This window comes from Carcharhinus amblyrhynchos, chromosome 26, assembly GCF_965287045.1.
Source record: "Carcharhinus amblyrhynchos chromosome 26, sCarAmb.v2.hapA, whole genome shotgun sequence".
Taxonomy (NCBI): Eukaryota; Metazoa; Chordata; class Chondrichthyes; order Carcharhiniformes; family Carcharhinidae; genus Carcharhinus; species Carcharhinus amblyrhynchos.
In genome coordinates, this window is record NC_137349.1 from 3,231,063 (window position 1) to 3,246,970 (window position 15,908).

A 15,908-nucleotide genomic window follows, 5' to 3' on the forward strand; every position below is an offset into this window, starting at 1 on the left:
GTGAATCTCTGGAATTCTCTGCCCGTTGAAGTGGTGGAGGCTGCCTCGCTAAATATTTTTAAGAAGCGGGTTGATGGGTTCTTGATAAGAGAGGGGATTAAGGGTTATGGGGAGAGGGCGGGAAAGTGGAACTGAGCCACGACAGATCAGCCATGATCTTATTGAATGGCGGGGCAGGCTCGAAGGGCTAGATGGCCTACTCCTGCTCCTATTTCTTATGTTCTTATGTTCTTATGTCTTTCTGACTGTGGGAGGAAACCCACGCAGACATGGGGAGAACGTGCAGCATCCGCACAGACAGTGACCCAAGCCGAGAATGGAACCCAGGTCCTTGGCGCTGTGAGACAGCAGTGTTCGCCACTGTGCCCACTGGAGTGTGTGAGCTGACAATGCAGAAGAGAAGCAGGGAAAACAATGCCAGCTGAAAATTTTAAGCAGCCTCGGGAACTGGCTTCACTTTCCGTCACTGGTCCAGAAACAAGATCTGACATATTTCAAAGCACTTGCGCCGCAACACCTCATCATTCAGTTCGTATCAACTGGAATCATATTGGTCGTCACTTCAGTTCTTCACAAAGGAAGATGAGAATTTAACTGAAGATGCAACAACAGGAAAAGAGCACAAAAGCCTGCACCTTGTGAATGACATTCCCTGGCATGGAATGTTCCCATCGCTCTCGTAAACCAGGTTAATGGCCTCCCCTGTACTTATCTCACTTTCGCCCTGAGTCTGGGATCAGTCAGCAACTCTGCAAAAGCCTTTTATTTTCCTGAATAAGTAAAGCAATGAAGCTACCCAACTTGGAAAAGCAAATTTTAGATTGTCATAATCATTGAACAAAAACTCCTCAGAAAACATGAATCTAGAATAGTTGATTCATCATCTGACCATCCCTCCTTGGTTGATGATCTGCGGAGGTTTTGCCAATTCTCAGCACTTCCAGGAGAGCTGTGCACAGCTCCATGTTAGTGTAACCGAGGAAATGTTTCCAGAAAGCTTTGAAGAGCACGTAGCGCCAAAATCAAACCAGTGATGCAAGGGCTGATCCTTGATAGATGTCCATGTGGTCTTTAAGGAATTTTGCATTCTTAGTGAGCTTGAGTAGGGAAGCTTAAAGTCAGCATCTTCACCAAGGATAAAACACTCTTCAGCTCATTCCTTGTTGGGATTTCCTCATGTCTCTCTACAGTAAATCCAGGTCTCGAAGGATCCCAAACAAGACTGTATCCCTGACAGCCGTGTAGACTTTGCGGATATTATCTGTGTCCGTGGCACAGGTGAAGTGCGAGTAAATTTTTCTCCCATCCTCAACTTGCCTCAGGTACATCTCTAGGATAAACTTCTTGGCATCCTCTGCATTTCTTCTAGCGCCTGAAGACAAAGAAAGACTTGTACTTATAAACCTCTTTTCATGGCCACTATACATCTCAAAGCACTTTACAGCTAATGAGGTACTTGTGATGTGTTATGAAACACTGTAGCCAATATTCTCTCAGCAAATTCCAACAAAAAGCAACGTGGTGTGATGGTACTGTGCCTTTAAGAAATGTATTTTAATCTTGTTTCCTTGTTTCTCTGCAAGATGTTTTGTCGACACCATGTTGTCTGTAGCTGGTGTCCTTTATTGTTACTGGAGTAGTGTAATTGACATAATATTGATTTTAATCTGAACTAATGCAGTGTTCTGTGGTTTTAATGGAACCTTGGGATTGCTGAGTAGAGCTTGATTTGAGGATGATTTACAAGTCAGGTCATGTGACTGAGGGACAGCTATTTTTCACAGAGCATTCAGTTTTAGTTTCATTTTCAGAATCAGCTTGAAGCTGAGAGAAGTAACAGTGGTCTTTTCCCTCTGGAGTTGGATTTTTTGTTTCTTAAATATTGCTGTGTTGGAAGTTGCTAGAGACTGGGTTTACCTCTCTGAGGTTTGGCTGTTTTGAGGATATATCCTTCTCAACAGACAGCTGACTTGAATTTCTGTCCATATGTGCTACAAAGCTGAAAATCCAGCATCACATGAACATACTTGTTTATGTGTTAAGCCTGAAGAAAGGTGTATGTCTGAGATAGTGTTTAACTCAGAACAACAGAGATAGCTAGTTGTTAGGAGTTAAACTGTGTCACGCTTAAGTCTTGTAACTGATAAAAGTTATGCAAATTCTCTTGTTATATTTTAACTGTGTTCTTAAAAAAAACTTTGTTTGATAAAAGCTTCCTAGTGGGTCACTTGAATCATACCTGGAGTGAAACACCATATGCTCACCTGTGCCAAAATCAAATGTAAAGCTCAGGGCTTGGGCTAACTTCACAAAATACTTTGGTGTCTTTGGTCTGGGTCTTAACAGTGATGACAATCAAATAATTTTTTTTGTGATCTTGACTGGGGGATAAATAATGGTCAGAACAACAGGAATAGCTCCCCTGCCCTTCACTGATAAGAACATAAGAAATAGGAGCAGGAGTAGGCCATCTAGCCCTTCGAGCCTGCCCCGCCATTCAATAAGATCATGGCTGATCTGAAGTGGATCAGTTCCACTTTCCCGCTTTCTCCCCATAACCCTTAATCTCCTTGTCTATCAGAAACCTTTCTACCCATGGCTTAAACATATTCAGCGAGGTAGCCTCCATCAGAGGAGAATTCCAGAGATTCACCACCCTCTGAGAGAAGAAGTTCCTCCTCAACTCTGTTCTAAACTGCCCCTACCCCGCCCCCCTTATTTGGAGGCTGTGCCCTCTAGTTCTGGTTTCCTTTCTAAGCGGAAAGGATCTCTCTACCTCTACCCTATCTAGCCCCTTCATTATCTTGTATGTCTCTATAAGATCCCCCCTCAGCCTTCTAAACTCCAACGAGTACAGACCCTGTCTATTTAATCTCTCCATTTAATCTCTCCTCATAAACTAATACATGGGATCTTTTGCATTCACCCAAACAGGCCCTCGGTTTAATATCACACCTGAAAGATCCCAGGAAGACTTGTCATTCCCAACTTGCACTGGTGCACACACAATGACATACTGGTACATGTGGCATCACGGTATCACCCTAGATATGTGCCACTAAATACATAATAACAACTGTGCCCATAAGCATGTTGCTTCTACGGGGCACAAGAACGATAGCAGGCCATTTGGCCCTTCAAGCCAGGAACAGCACATTTGTGAACCTCAGGAAACCTGGCAGGAATCTGGAAAACCTGGTGAACAAGCAGGTTGTCTGCACCAAAATAAAGTGAAAATCCTGTAGATGCTGCAAATCTGAAAGAAAATCAGTAAATGCTGGGAAAACTCAGCAGTTCTGGCAGCAGCTGTGGAGAGAGAAACAGAGTTAATGCTTTGAATCCATGTGACTCTTCAAAGCTCTGAAGAAGAGCTGTTTTCAAAGGGTCAGAGAAGACTGAGGGGCAATCTGATCAAGATACAAGATTCTGAGGGGCATGGACAGAGTGGATAAGGAGTGACTAATCCCCTTAGTGACGAGGACTCAGGTTCAAGGTGAGGGATAGGATGTTTAAGGAGATATGAGGGAAAACCAGACAGTGGTGACAGTCTGGAATGCGCTGCCTGGGAGGGTAATAGAGGCGGGTTGCCTCACATCCTTTAAAAAAAATCTGGGTGAGTACTTGGCATATTCAAGGCTATGGGCCAAGTGCCAACAGATAGGATTAGGTGGGAGTTGAGGTGTTTCACGTGTGTCAGTGCAGACTCAATGGGCTAAAGGGCCTTTTCTACACTGTATGATTCTATGAGTCATACGGACTCTAAGCATCTACAGACGCTGTCAGATCATCTGAGTCCTTCCAGCATTTTGATTTTATTTCAGATCTTTTGGACCCCTTGTTCTTAAAAAAAAGAGTGTCATCACAAAGTACATGAACTGGCAAAGGAAGAACAGCATAAATCAAGTCATATCATCCAATATATAGTTGCACATCAAGCAGATATTATAACGCCAAGCTATTGTTTCCACACCTGAGCCAAGGAAATTAAACTGTCCCAAACTTTCATCGCCTTTTCTTATTTATAACATTCTAAAAATGAGGCAATAAATCAAAGCTTTAAGATTCAAGGCACTGAGCCACATTGTTGAAGCACGGTAGAGGAACCTTGAATTTATATTCAGCTGTGGTTCACCTGACATTAAGTTCCTGAAATAAACCAACCTTCACATTGGTATGTGTAAATTTAGACTTACTTTAGTAACAGGGTTTTCAGCAGTGACTATCTCCACAGCCAATGTTTCCATTATTGTTGTTAAAGTCATTTTGTCGTCATTCTTTCCTTGTCCCCACAAGGTCAGGAAGAAAGAACAAGATCAAAGAGATACTTACCATCAAATTCATGAAAATAGTCCACTAAATGTGACTTGAGAACTTTCTCCTCCAAAATATCCATTTTATTCAAGAAAAGAATCATGGATGAGTTATCAAAATAGTTGGACTTCAAAATAAAATGAAAGAGACCAAGGCTTTCCCTCATTCGATTCTGCAACAAATAAAAATCAGCATTTCATTACTGAGAATCCTCTCAAATATAATTTTATATTTTTATTAGTGTCACAAGTAGGCTTACATTAACACTGCAATGAAGTTTTTTTAAAATTCATTTGTGAGACATGGGTGTCATTGGCTAGCCACCATTTATTGCCAATCCCTAGTTTTCCTTGGAGGGCAGATAAGATCAACCACATCGCTGTGGCTCTGGAGAGACGTGTAGGCCAGACAGGGTAAGGAAAGTAGATTTCCTCCCCTAAAGGACATTGGTGAATCAGATGGGTTTTTTTCAACCATAGTTTCATGGTCATCAGTAGATTCTTAATTCCAGATATTTTTTATTGAATTCAAATTCCACCATCTGCCGTGGTGAGATTCGAACCCAGGACCCCGGAACATTAGCTGAATTTCCGAATTAATAGTCTGGCGATAATACCACTAGACCATTGCCTCCCTGTAACACTGCAATGAAGTTACTGTGAAAATCCCCTAGTCGCCACACACCGGCGCCTGTTCAGGTACACCGAAGGAGAATTTAGCACGGCCAATGCACCTAACCCAGCACCTCTTTCGGATTGTGGGAGGAAACTGGGGCACAGAGATGGGAGAGAATATGCAGACCCAGCACAGACAGTGACCCAAGCCAGGAATCGAACCTAAGTCCCCAGCATTGTGAGGCAGCAGTGCTAACCATTTTGAAAATCCTGATTTATCCTGCATTGGTCTTTCCATGTTTATTGATTAAGCTTTGATTTATCCTGTCCAACATGCATACATGTCATGTTACATTTGAAAAAAGCTTGAAAGCAGTGACAACAGTTTTCATTTCATATATTGCTATTCTGAGACTGATAGAAGGTCGCGTCTTTATCATCCGTTCTATATTTTAAAATTTTACATTTATCAGCACTTGTAGTTTTTCTATGTTATAAACTTGGAAGAGGGAGTAGGTGGTGTGATCAGCAAATTTGCAGATGACACTAAGATGGCTGGATTGGCAGGCAGTGAGGAGCAGTGTCTGGCAATACAACGAAATATTGATAGGCTGGTATATTGGGCAGATAAATGGCAAATGGAGTTTAATCCTGATAAATGTGAGGTGATGCATTTTGGCTGGAATAATGTAGGGGGGAGTTATAGGATAAAGGGTAAACCTATAAAGAGTATAAAAACACAGCAGGACCTGGGGGTGCAAGTGCACAAGTCTTTGAAGGTGGCAGTACAAGTGGAGAAGGCTGTGAAGAAAGCTTATGGTATGTTAGCCTTTATAGGAAGGGGTATAGAATATAAGAGCTGGAGTCTAATGTTGCAGTTGTATAGAACGTTGGTTAGGCCGCATTTGGAGTACTGTGTCCAGTTTTGGTCGCCTTACTACCGGAAGGCTGTGGAGACCCTGGAGACAGTGCAGAGGAGGTTTACCAGGATGTTGCCTGGTATGGAAGGACTGGGGTATGAGGAAAGATTGAGCAAATTGGGGCTGTTTTCCCTTGAAAGTCGGCGACTGAGGGGGTTTCTAATAGAGGTATATAAGATTATGAAGGATATAGATAGAGTGAACAGTGGTAAGCTATTTCCTATGTTAGGGACACACAGTACAAGGGGCCACGGGCTTAGGGTGAGGGGGGCAAGGTATAACACGGATATTAGAGGGAGGTTTTTCACACAGAGGGTAGTGGGGGTATGGAATGCTCTGCCAAGTAAGGTGGTGGAGGCAGGCACGCTGGAGTTGTTTAAGAGTAACTTAGACAGGCACATGAGTGGGTTGGAGATGGAAGGATATAGGAGATTGTTTGATGGATTGATGGGTTTTTGATAAGAGAGGGGATTAAGGGTTATGGGGAGAGGGCGGGAATGTGGAACTGAGCCACAACAGATCAGCCATGATCTTATTGAATGGCGGGGCAGGCTCGAAGGGCTAGATGGCCTACTCCTGCTCCTATTTCTTAGGTTCTTATGTTCTTATGTTAAATAAGGTTCATTAGCATTGGGACATCCCCGGTAAGGTATAAGGATGTGGAATGATACTAATGTTTTTCTCTTTTAATTCACAGGTTTTAAGTTGGTCCACCTTGTTGTCCAATGAAGGGCATACACGCGATGGGTCGTACAAGGGCTGCTCTTGGATGTTCGAGAATAGCCTAGTGCTTCATGTCGTTAGTGTGCGCTTAAATTGGACCAGATGCTGGGCAACACGACAGCTCAGTGACTATCACTGTTTGCTATACAGACACATGGATTTGGGCCGGTGTCTGTGGGAGTTTGCGCATTCTCCCCGTGCTTGCGTGGGTTTTCTCCGGGTGCTCCGGTTTCCTCCCACACCCCAAAGATGTGCTATTAGGCTGATTGGAGGTAATAAATTGTCCCTAAATTAGTTTTCCCTCAATGTGGAATGCCATAAGCATAGATAAGGGTCATGGGTGGAGGGGGGACTGGTAATGTTAAAATGGCAGCGTGGGCTCGTTGGGCCGAAGGGTCTGTTTCCCGGGCTGTTTTTGTTCTTTAAATTCCAATGCCTGCATTCAGAATGGGCACTGCCCATGTGAACCTGCTCCATTGTAGTTATATCTTCCGGCCACAAGAGGTATTGCTCATTCCATTCACTTCTTTTACTGTTCCTTCCCAGTGTCCAGTTCTCACCAAACTCCCCTTCTTCTTCAGGTAGCACCTCTGATTGTTTAAGACTCACCAAACCACAGTTTATGCCCCAGTTTTACTAATGGGGCAGGGTGAGAAAGTAGGTCCCAAGTCAGGACCAAACCCCACAATGTTGGTGTTGTTCGGAACCCAGGTTCATCGTCCATCCATGAGCCTACCACCACCACCACGACCACCACCACCACCACCCCCACCCCCCCGCCCCCCCGCCGCTCAAAGCTAATATTGATGCTACTAGGGATATTTTTCTGTCTCCCTTTGTGGATATTTATCAGCTACTTCTGTTGTAGTATTGATTTAATATTGTCACATGTATTGGGATACAGTGAAAAGTATTGTTCTTGCAAGCTGTCATAGACAAACATACTGTTCATAGGGTACATAGGGGAGAAGGAAAGGATAAGGTGCAGAATATATATTGGTACATTTGCTTTGGGTTAAGTATTTGAATAACTCATTCACCTCTGAATAATAGTACAATCCCATTGTTACCTGTCACCAAAGTTAAGTTTGCAAATTCATTTGAGGAATATGGATATTGTTTATCAAGGCCAACATTTAGTTGCACTCGAGAGGGGGTTCCAAACCTTCCATTTGAGCTGCTGTAGTCTACACGGTGAGGGTGTTAATCATGGAACGCTACAGTGCAGAAGGAGGCCAATCCACCTAACCTACAGTGGAGTGTGGGAGGAGACTGGAGCACCCAGAGGAAACCCACGCAGACAAGGGGAGAATGTGCGACCTCCACGCTGTGACCGAAGCCGGGCATCAAACCCGGGTCCCTAGCGCTGTAAGGCAGCAGTGTTAACCACTGTGCCACCATGACACCATTACATCCAGAATTTTGATCCAGAGACGACAAAGGAATGGGTGATATTTGTCCAAGTTAGGCAGTGTGTAACGTGGATGTGATGGTGCTCCCATGCACTTGCTGCCTTTGTGCCTGTAAGCTGTGGAGGTTGTGGGATTGGGAAGCGATGCTGTATAAGACTTGGGGAGTCGCTGCGGAATATTCTGTTGATATCGCACACTGCTGCCATAATGCACCAGTGACGGAGGGAATCTCCTGGAAGCTGACAAACTTCTCGAGCGTTATTGCAGCTACGGTGGCACAGTGGTTAGCACTTCTTCATTACAGTGCCAGGGTCCCAAGTCCAATTCTGGCCTCGGACCACTGTCTGTGTGGAGTTTGCATGTTCTCCCCGTGTCTGCGTGGGTTTGCTCCAGTTTCCTCCCACAGTCCAAAGATGTGCGGGTTAGGTGGATTGGCCGTGCTAAATTGCCCCTTAGTATCAGGGGGACGAGCAGGGCAAATGTGTGGGGTTAAGGGAATAGGGCCAGAGTGGGATTGTGGTTGGTACAGACTTGATGGGCTGAATGGCCTCCTTCTGTACTGTTGGGGTACTATGATACCTACCAAGCAAGTGGAGGGTCTGTCCCATGCATTGCAACTTCATTAGCACATGGCATGTATGAGATATAAAAATCTTTTAGTGGATCAGTCATGTTGCTCTCAGCTCATAACCAGAAACTGCATCCATTTTTCACGAGCATGTCTGTGCGAGGTATAAATAGGAAACCAGTGAATTACAAATCAGGAGTAATTCAAAGGTAGGCATCAATTGACACTAATTGAATTTGAAACTCATTGTCAGTGTGGTATTGTTTCCTCCAAATTAAAACTGGCTAGGTTTAAAAAAACAGGTCAGCCAGCTAATTATTAAGTGGCAACTAGAAATACAAACATTGTTAATTGAAAAGAACAAAGAAAATTACAGCACAGGAACAGGGCCCTCCAAGCCTGCACTGCCCATGCTGCCAACTGAACTAAACCCCCTACCCTTCTGGGGACCATATCCCTCTATTCCCATCCTATTCATGTGTTTGTCAAGACACCCCTTAAAGGTCACCTTCATATCTGCTCCTATTTCCATAGAACCATAGAACCCTACAGTGCAGAAAGAGGCCCTTCAGCCCATTGAGTCTGCACTGAACACAATCCCACCCAGGCCCTACCCCCAGATCCCTACATATTATACCCACTAATCCTCTAACCTACGCATCCCTGGACACTAAGGGGCAACTTCTTAGCACAGCCAATCAACCTAAGCTGCACATCTTTGGACTGTGGGAGGAAACTGGAGCACCCAGAGGAAACCCACGCAGACACGAGGAGAATGTGCAAACTCCACACAGACAGTGACCCAAGCTGCGAATCGAACCCAGGAGCCTGGAGCTGTGAAGCAGCAGTGCTAACCCACTGTGCTACTGTGCCCAACAATGAGTTCCAGGCACCCAGCACACATTGTGTAAAAAAACTTGCCTCGTACATCTCCTTCAAATCTTGCCCTTCTCACCTTAAACCTGTCCCCCTAGTAATTAACATTTCCACCCTGGGAAAAAGCTTCTGACAATCCACTCTGTCCATGCCCCTCACTATCTTATAGACTTCTATCAGGTCTTCTCTCAACCTCCATGGTTCCAGTGGGAACAAACCAAGTTTCTCCAACCTCTCCTCATAGCTAATGCCCTCCATACCAAGAAACATCCTTGTAAATTTTTTCTGTATCCTCTCCAAAGCTTCCACCCTACCTCCTGGTATGGTCAGGTAGTTCAATAAGGAAGTGGAAGTCTATGAACAGTTGACTTCAGGGCAGGAATTCCAAATGTTAAATGATTCTCATCAATCTTACCTCATTCTCGCTCTCTTCCAGGACTTGATCATATTCGCTGAGAGAAGCCAGGAAAATAACGGACACAACACTCTCAAAGCAATGGATCCATTTCCTCCTTTCAGACTTCTGTCCTCCAACATCCACCAACCTAGGAGTTAGAGAAGGACTTAGAAACCTCAAAGACCACTGATCCAATCAGGAATAACAATTGCTGACTATACAGACAAGTTTACCAATGATTAAATATCATTCTAAATGAAATACATGCAAGTTAACATTCCCTTTCAAAGATAGGCGCAAACCACAGGATTAGATGTGAGTCTATAGAATACTTTGTTGGCTGATAATCCTCTGTATGTTCAGTTCTCCTTAATTTCCGCTTTGTGGCTCTAGTCAGATTGAGTGGAACCACTGACAGCACGGTGGCACAGTGGTTGGCACTGCTGCTTCACAGCGCCAGGGACCCAGATTCAATTCTGGTCTTGGGTCACTGTCGGGAGTTTACATTTTCTTCCCATGTCTGCGTGGGTTTCCCCTCACTGTCCAAAGATGTGTGGGTTGGGTTAATTGGCCAAGATAAATTAACCCTAGTGTCAGGGGAATTAGCAAGGCAAATGGGATTGTGGGAATAGGACCTGGATGGGATTGTTGTCAGTGCAGACTCGATGGGCTGAATGGCCTCCTTCTCTACTGTAGGGGTTCTATCATTCTTATCCAATATTCACTAACATAAATCCAAGAGTTAATTTGATGCAAGTTTAATTGTGGATCGCAGATGGCCTGGGACCAGCCAGGAAGCCTGATTCCGTGATGGGACATTCCCAATGAATTCAGGAAGCACAGGTCGGAAAATCACAGACTGGCAGCTCTGACTTTCCACCCTGCAAAACACATGGACAAAAAAAATCATGGATTTGATCCTAACTTCCTGATCTTATTAATCCTTTCAGTTCCAGTAATGAACCCTTCTCGCTGGATGTAAAACAGTCTGTGCTTCTTTGATTATAAAATATTCCTGTCCCGAGAGTAACCGGGCCGATGAAATGTTTCACATCTTTAAAAAGAGCAGAGACCCTCAACCCCAATGTTCACTCAAAAACTACTGACGTTATTGTGTGGAGCTGTCCTCCACAGTCACTGGGTGGGTTTTAAATATATTCAAAGTCGAGTTAGACAGATTTATGATCAGGAAGGGAGTTAAAGGTTGTGGGGAACAAGCGGAAAGTGGGGTTCAGGCCCACAATCAGATCAGCCCAGATCTTATTGAACAGCAGAACAGGCTCAATGAGCTGAATGGCCTACCACAGTCCCCATTTCTTACAAGCTTATTAATTACGGCTACCAGGATTTGTCAATGCCCTGCTGTGTGATTGCTTCTCCTATGATGTCCTTACGCAGTCTGGTCATGTTATGCCTTCTGCTCCCTGTGTGATCAATGAAAGTATAACAGAGTCTAGAAAGTGGGGGTAGGGGGGAGAACAGGAAATGAGGAGAAGAGAAGGAAGCAGAGAGAATGAGGGAGGAAAGGAAGGAATACGAGATAAAGAGAGGTTGAGTCAGAGAGGCAGTAAGAGAAGATTGTGAGGGATGGAAGGACAAGTATAATGAGTGAAGATTGTGAATGAGGTAGCAGAGAGAGAGAGAAAGCTGGGTCAACAAGGTGGGAAGCAGAGAAAGGGCGGCACAGTGGTTAGCACTGCTTCCTCACAGTGTCAGGGACCTGGATTCCATTCCTGGCTTAGGTCACTGTCTGTGTGGCGTTTGCACATTCTCTCCATGTCTGCATGGGTTTCCTTCGGGTGCTCCAGTTTCTTCCCACAGTCCAAAGATGTGTGGGTTAGGTGGATTGGCCATGCTAAATTGCCCCTTAGTGTCAGGGGGTCTAGCTGGGGTAAATGCATGGGGTTATGGGGATAGGGCCTGGGTGGGATTGTGGTTGGTGTACACTCGATGGGCCAAATGGCCTCCTTCTGCACTGTAGGGATTCTATGAAATGAAGGAGAATGCATGAGCGAGTGAGGAGGAAGGGGAATGAAAGCGAGAGGAAATACAACCTCCAGGTCAACGGAAATAAAGTTAAAAGTTACATTGCTGGGCTGGATGTCAAGCTCTTTGCAAAGTACAGTTTAATTACAGTGGGAGTGGCCAGTGCCCACTCTGAAAAATGAGAATTAAAATATAACTTCATTGTTGCACAATAAATGCTTCCAGTTCTTGAAACATTGGCCAGCTCGGGGCTGGGGGGTGTATTTTCCTCTATTCACTCCTCTTAAGAAACAAATCGGTGTGATTGAAGAGTTAATTCTGTGGACAGCATTGAGCCAGGAACATATCTACCCAATGACTTGAGGCTTTTCTCCTCATCCCACAGAATAGTTTCTGCATACCTTAAGGATACGTGATGCATATTAAATGAATACTCATTAATGCCTGTCGTTGGTACTCGAACCCTCAGTACGTCTTGGTTTGTTGGTATATAATCATTAGCTGAAATACGGTCGATGTCAGTCAGGTAACTGCGAAAAAATAATAAACAGATTAGTGAGAGTCAGGATTTAAAATGTGTAGCAGTGGTGTAACATTCTCAATCTCAGAGCGATTATATACATTAAGATGGGCCCACTCTCCAATGAAGGAAATCACAGGAAAGTTGTCAAAGTCATTACAGCACAGCCAGAGGCCATTTAGCCCATCCCAGTCCATGCTAGCTCATTGCAGACCAATCCATTCACTTCTTCCGTCTTTATCCCCGTAGCCTTACAAGCTTATTTCCCTCGGGTTAAATTCAATTTCTTTCTGATGATCCCCACTTTCATTCCTCTTGAAGACAGTGAGCTGAGAAGGATACAAGATCATAAGTGGCAGGTTTCTCCACTGGATAGTCACATGCTCTTTCCTAGGATAGAAAAGTCAAGCATTAGGGGGCATAGGTTTAATGTGCATGAGGAAATGTTTAGAGGAGATGTGTGAGGCAAGTTTATTACACAGAGGGTGGTGAATGTCTGGAATGTGCTGTCCAGGGAAATGGTGGGAGCCGGTACGAGAGCAGCATTTAGGAACAACTAGACTATCCATGAATAGGATGGGGATGGAAGGACTCTGTAAGTCCATGTGGTTTTAGTATAGGCAGACATCATGATCGGTGAAGGCTTGGAGGACTGAAGGTCCTGTTTCTGCACTGTACTTTTCTTCGTTCTTTGTATTACCGATTGCGACGCAAAAACGTTCATCCTCACATTGCCACTGTTCCTTAGAACTTGGGAAATGGGAGCAGGACTGGAACATGAGGTTCCCACAAGCCATTAGAATCTCAGCATTGTGTCAACTGATGACAGCCACTGGCCTTCCCAAAATTCATAATGCCAGGCAAGCTCCAATTTCTCCCTGACACAAGCAGCTTATAGAGCAGGTGAGGTAACATCTCTGAAGACAGTGTTCATCAGAAATGAAAGGTAAGATTTCTTAAAGGGCAGTGAGAAAGTAGGAATCTCCCTGAGAAAATGAAGCATCCCAAATCTAGGGCCCAACACAGTTGGGGACATTGGTCTGATTGGTGGGGGATGGTCAGGGGTTAAATCTCAGAGCTCTGAAACCCAATACCAATCTGCATTGAATATGTCCACTTCCAAACTTAACAGCAGCATATCGGAAGGGTGGGAGTAACCTGTGCTTCGGAAGCTGGGCCATTATTTAAATATGTTAATAAGGCTACATAAACACTTTAGCAGTCAATTAGATTTAGTTTCCATGATTTGGTTTTCCCTGGGTTCAGGAGTTGGTAACTAAAGGAACATGGATGGGATGGGCTGGATCCAGCAGATAGTTGTCTTTTTGGACTGTGGGAGGAAACTGGAGCACCCAAAAGAAACCCACGCAGACATGGGGAGATCATGCAGACTCCACACTGACAGTGAGCCAAGCCTGGAATCGAAACCAGATCCCTGGCGCTATGAGGCAGCAGTGCTAACCACAGTGCCACCCACATTCTTGAGGGCAATTTTGGATGCTCCTTAAATGTTGGCCTAGCCAGCAACTCCTACATTCCATGGAAGAATGAGTTAAGAAGAAAAAGGAAGTTTGTCACTGAGGAGGCGGAGGGGGGCGGTGTACACAAATCTGCAACTGCACCTTAATGACAGGGTCTAAATAGAGCAGCTCAATGAAGCACTAATGTGGAAATACACAGAGTCTGCAAAGGAGCAAGGAATTCACCTTGAGGAAATCTCTAACACTTCGAAACCCCTGAAGGAATGATGAAAATGTTAATACATGTCCTCCTCCAGCTTGGCACGACTGCAGCTCATGATCTCCTTCAGCGGCTGCTGCCCAACCTGCCCCACCCACAGTCTGCCAGGACACAGGGGGGTGACAGCACTGAGTTACAGCAAAATTCCACAGGGTCCCAACCGTATCAGTTAATATATTGGTCAGGAGGCAGCCTGATCCTGAAGGAGCACAAATTGCCTTAATCAAAGCTGGATGGAATATCGAGACACACAATCCCAAATCACCCATCGTTCTGTTTCTGCCTCAGGAGAGTGTAACAGTGGGAATGACAATCTCACTCGTTATTTCATTCAAAGCCAACCGGGGAATTCCGGGAAAACACAGGATCCAATCGATATTGGCTGATTACACATGTACTAAGGAACACGGATACAAGATTTTGGGCAAGAGATAGAGGGGGAATGTGAGGACAAATCTTTTTGTGCAATGTGGGAAAACGATCTGGAACATTCCACTCGTGAGGAAAATGGATGCAGCAACAATCAATGGGATAGAAGCAAATAAACCTGAAGTGTTTCACTGACCGAGCGTGGAGTGGGACTGACCAGCTTGCTCCACAGCCAATAGTCTGAATATAGAATCATTGAAACTAAAAGCAGGGGAAGGCCATTCAGATCTTTCAACCTGCTCCGCCAATTCATTCTGATCATGGCTGATCATCAAATTCAATATTCCGGTCCCCCCTCCCCCCCATATCCCTTGTTCCCTTTAACCCCAAGAGTTAGATCTAATTTCTTCTTGAAATCAGACAACATTTTAGCCCCAATTACTTCCTATGGTAGTGACTATTCATTAGTGTCACAAGTAGGCTTACATTAACAACGCAATGAAGTTACTGTGAAAATCCCCTAGTCGCCACACTCTGGCGCCTGTTTGGGTACACTGAGGGAGAATTTAGCACGGCCAATGCACCCTAACCAGCACATCCTTTCGGATGAAACCAGAGCACCTGGAGGAAACGCATACAGGCAAGGGGTAGAATGTGCAGACTCCACGCAGACAGTCACCCAAGCCGGTTCCTGGCACTGTGAGGTAGCAGTGCTAAGCACTGTGCCGCCACTGCAACAGAGCCAACAGTTCGAGTCTCGGTGACCCTCATCTAGGTTCAAAGTGTTGGCTCGATTCTCTCTCTCCACAGGTACCTTCAGGCTTGCTGAGATTTTTCAGCATTTTCTGTTTTTGTTGTCTGTAAGAAAATAATAGACTTACTAATTTGTTGAGTCAAGCAACTGGTACTCCTGGCGCCGTTCGTAACATGTTCTTATTCCTGGATCATTCCATAAGCTTTTAATCGCATCCGCATGCTGTCTTTCAAGTGTTGTGATTTTATAGGCTTCTAATTCCTTTATTACCTGAGAATTTTCCTGTTGAATTAAATAAGAATGTAGATTGTAGAAACAGCGTAGATTCGATTCCCTGACCATTACCCCTCAGCTTGTTATGAAGCATGTTCACCAAATTCAACAGCAAGTGTTTAACAGAAGGAGTTGGTACAGCACCATCACTGGAAGGAGGATAGAATTACAGCATGACAAGTTTACATTAGCATTTCCATTGTAAATGTGCCCATATTGGGCAGTACTTTATGAGAAAATTTCTAAGTGCCCTGCTAGGATGAAAATAGGAGAATTACAGATACGTTTTTTTTGGGTGAGATTTTACTCCAGATCTTATGCATTTAGTACATGAAAAAATGAGCTAGACCATTTCTAGCTACTCGAGGCAGTGGGTGGGCCTAATTTGCCAGCTAGCCTGATCAGGCAGCATGTATAGACCTCTGTGTCTGCACATGCGCAATGG

The 15,908-nt window shown here is 44.5% G+C and overlaps 1 protein-coding gene across 1 annotated transcript in view; it reads right to left on the reverse strand.

Annotated features, from left to right (window-relative positions):
• Window positions 1–239: 239 nt before the first annotated feature.
• LOC145358836 (guanine nucleotide-binding protein subunit alpha-14-like) overlaps window positions 240–15,908 on the reverse strand; it is a 43,376-nt gene continuing 27,707 nt past the window's right edge. Inside the window, exons 3-7 of the mRNA XM_080213161.1 lie at window positions 15,318–15,472; window positions 12,209–12,337; window positions 9,840–9,969; window positions 4,330–4,483; window positions 240–1,372 (exon numbers count right to left, since the gene is read on the reverse strand). Coding sequence (XP_080069287.1) covers window positions 1,185–1,372; window positions 4,330–4,483; window positions 9,840–9,969; window positions 12,209–12,337; window positions 15,318–15,472 — 756 coding nt within the window. The 3' untranslated portion in view covers window positions 240–1,184. The remainder of the gene's footprint in view (window positions 1,373–4,329; window positions 4,484–9,839; window positions 9,970–12,208; window positions 12,338–15,317; window positions 15,473–15,908) is intronic.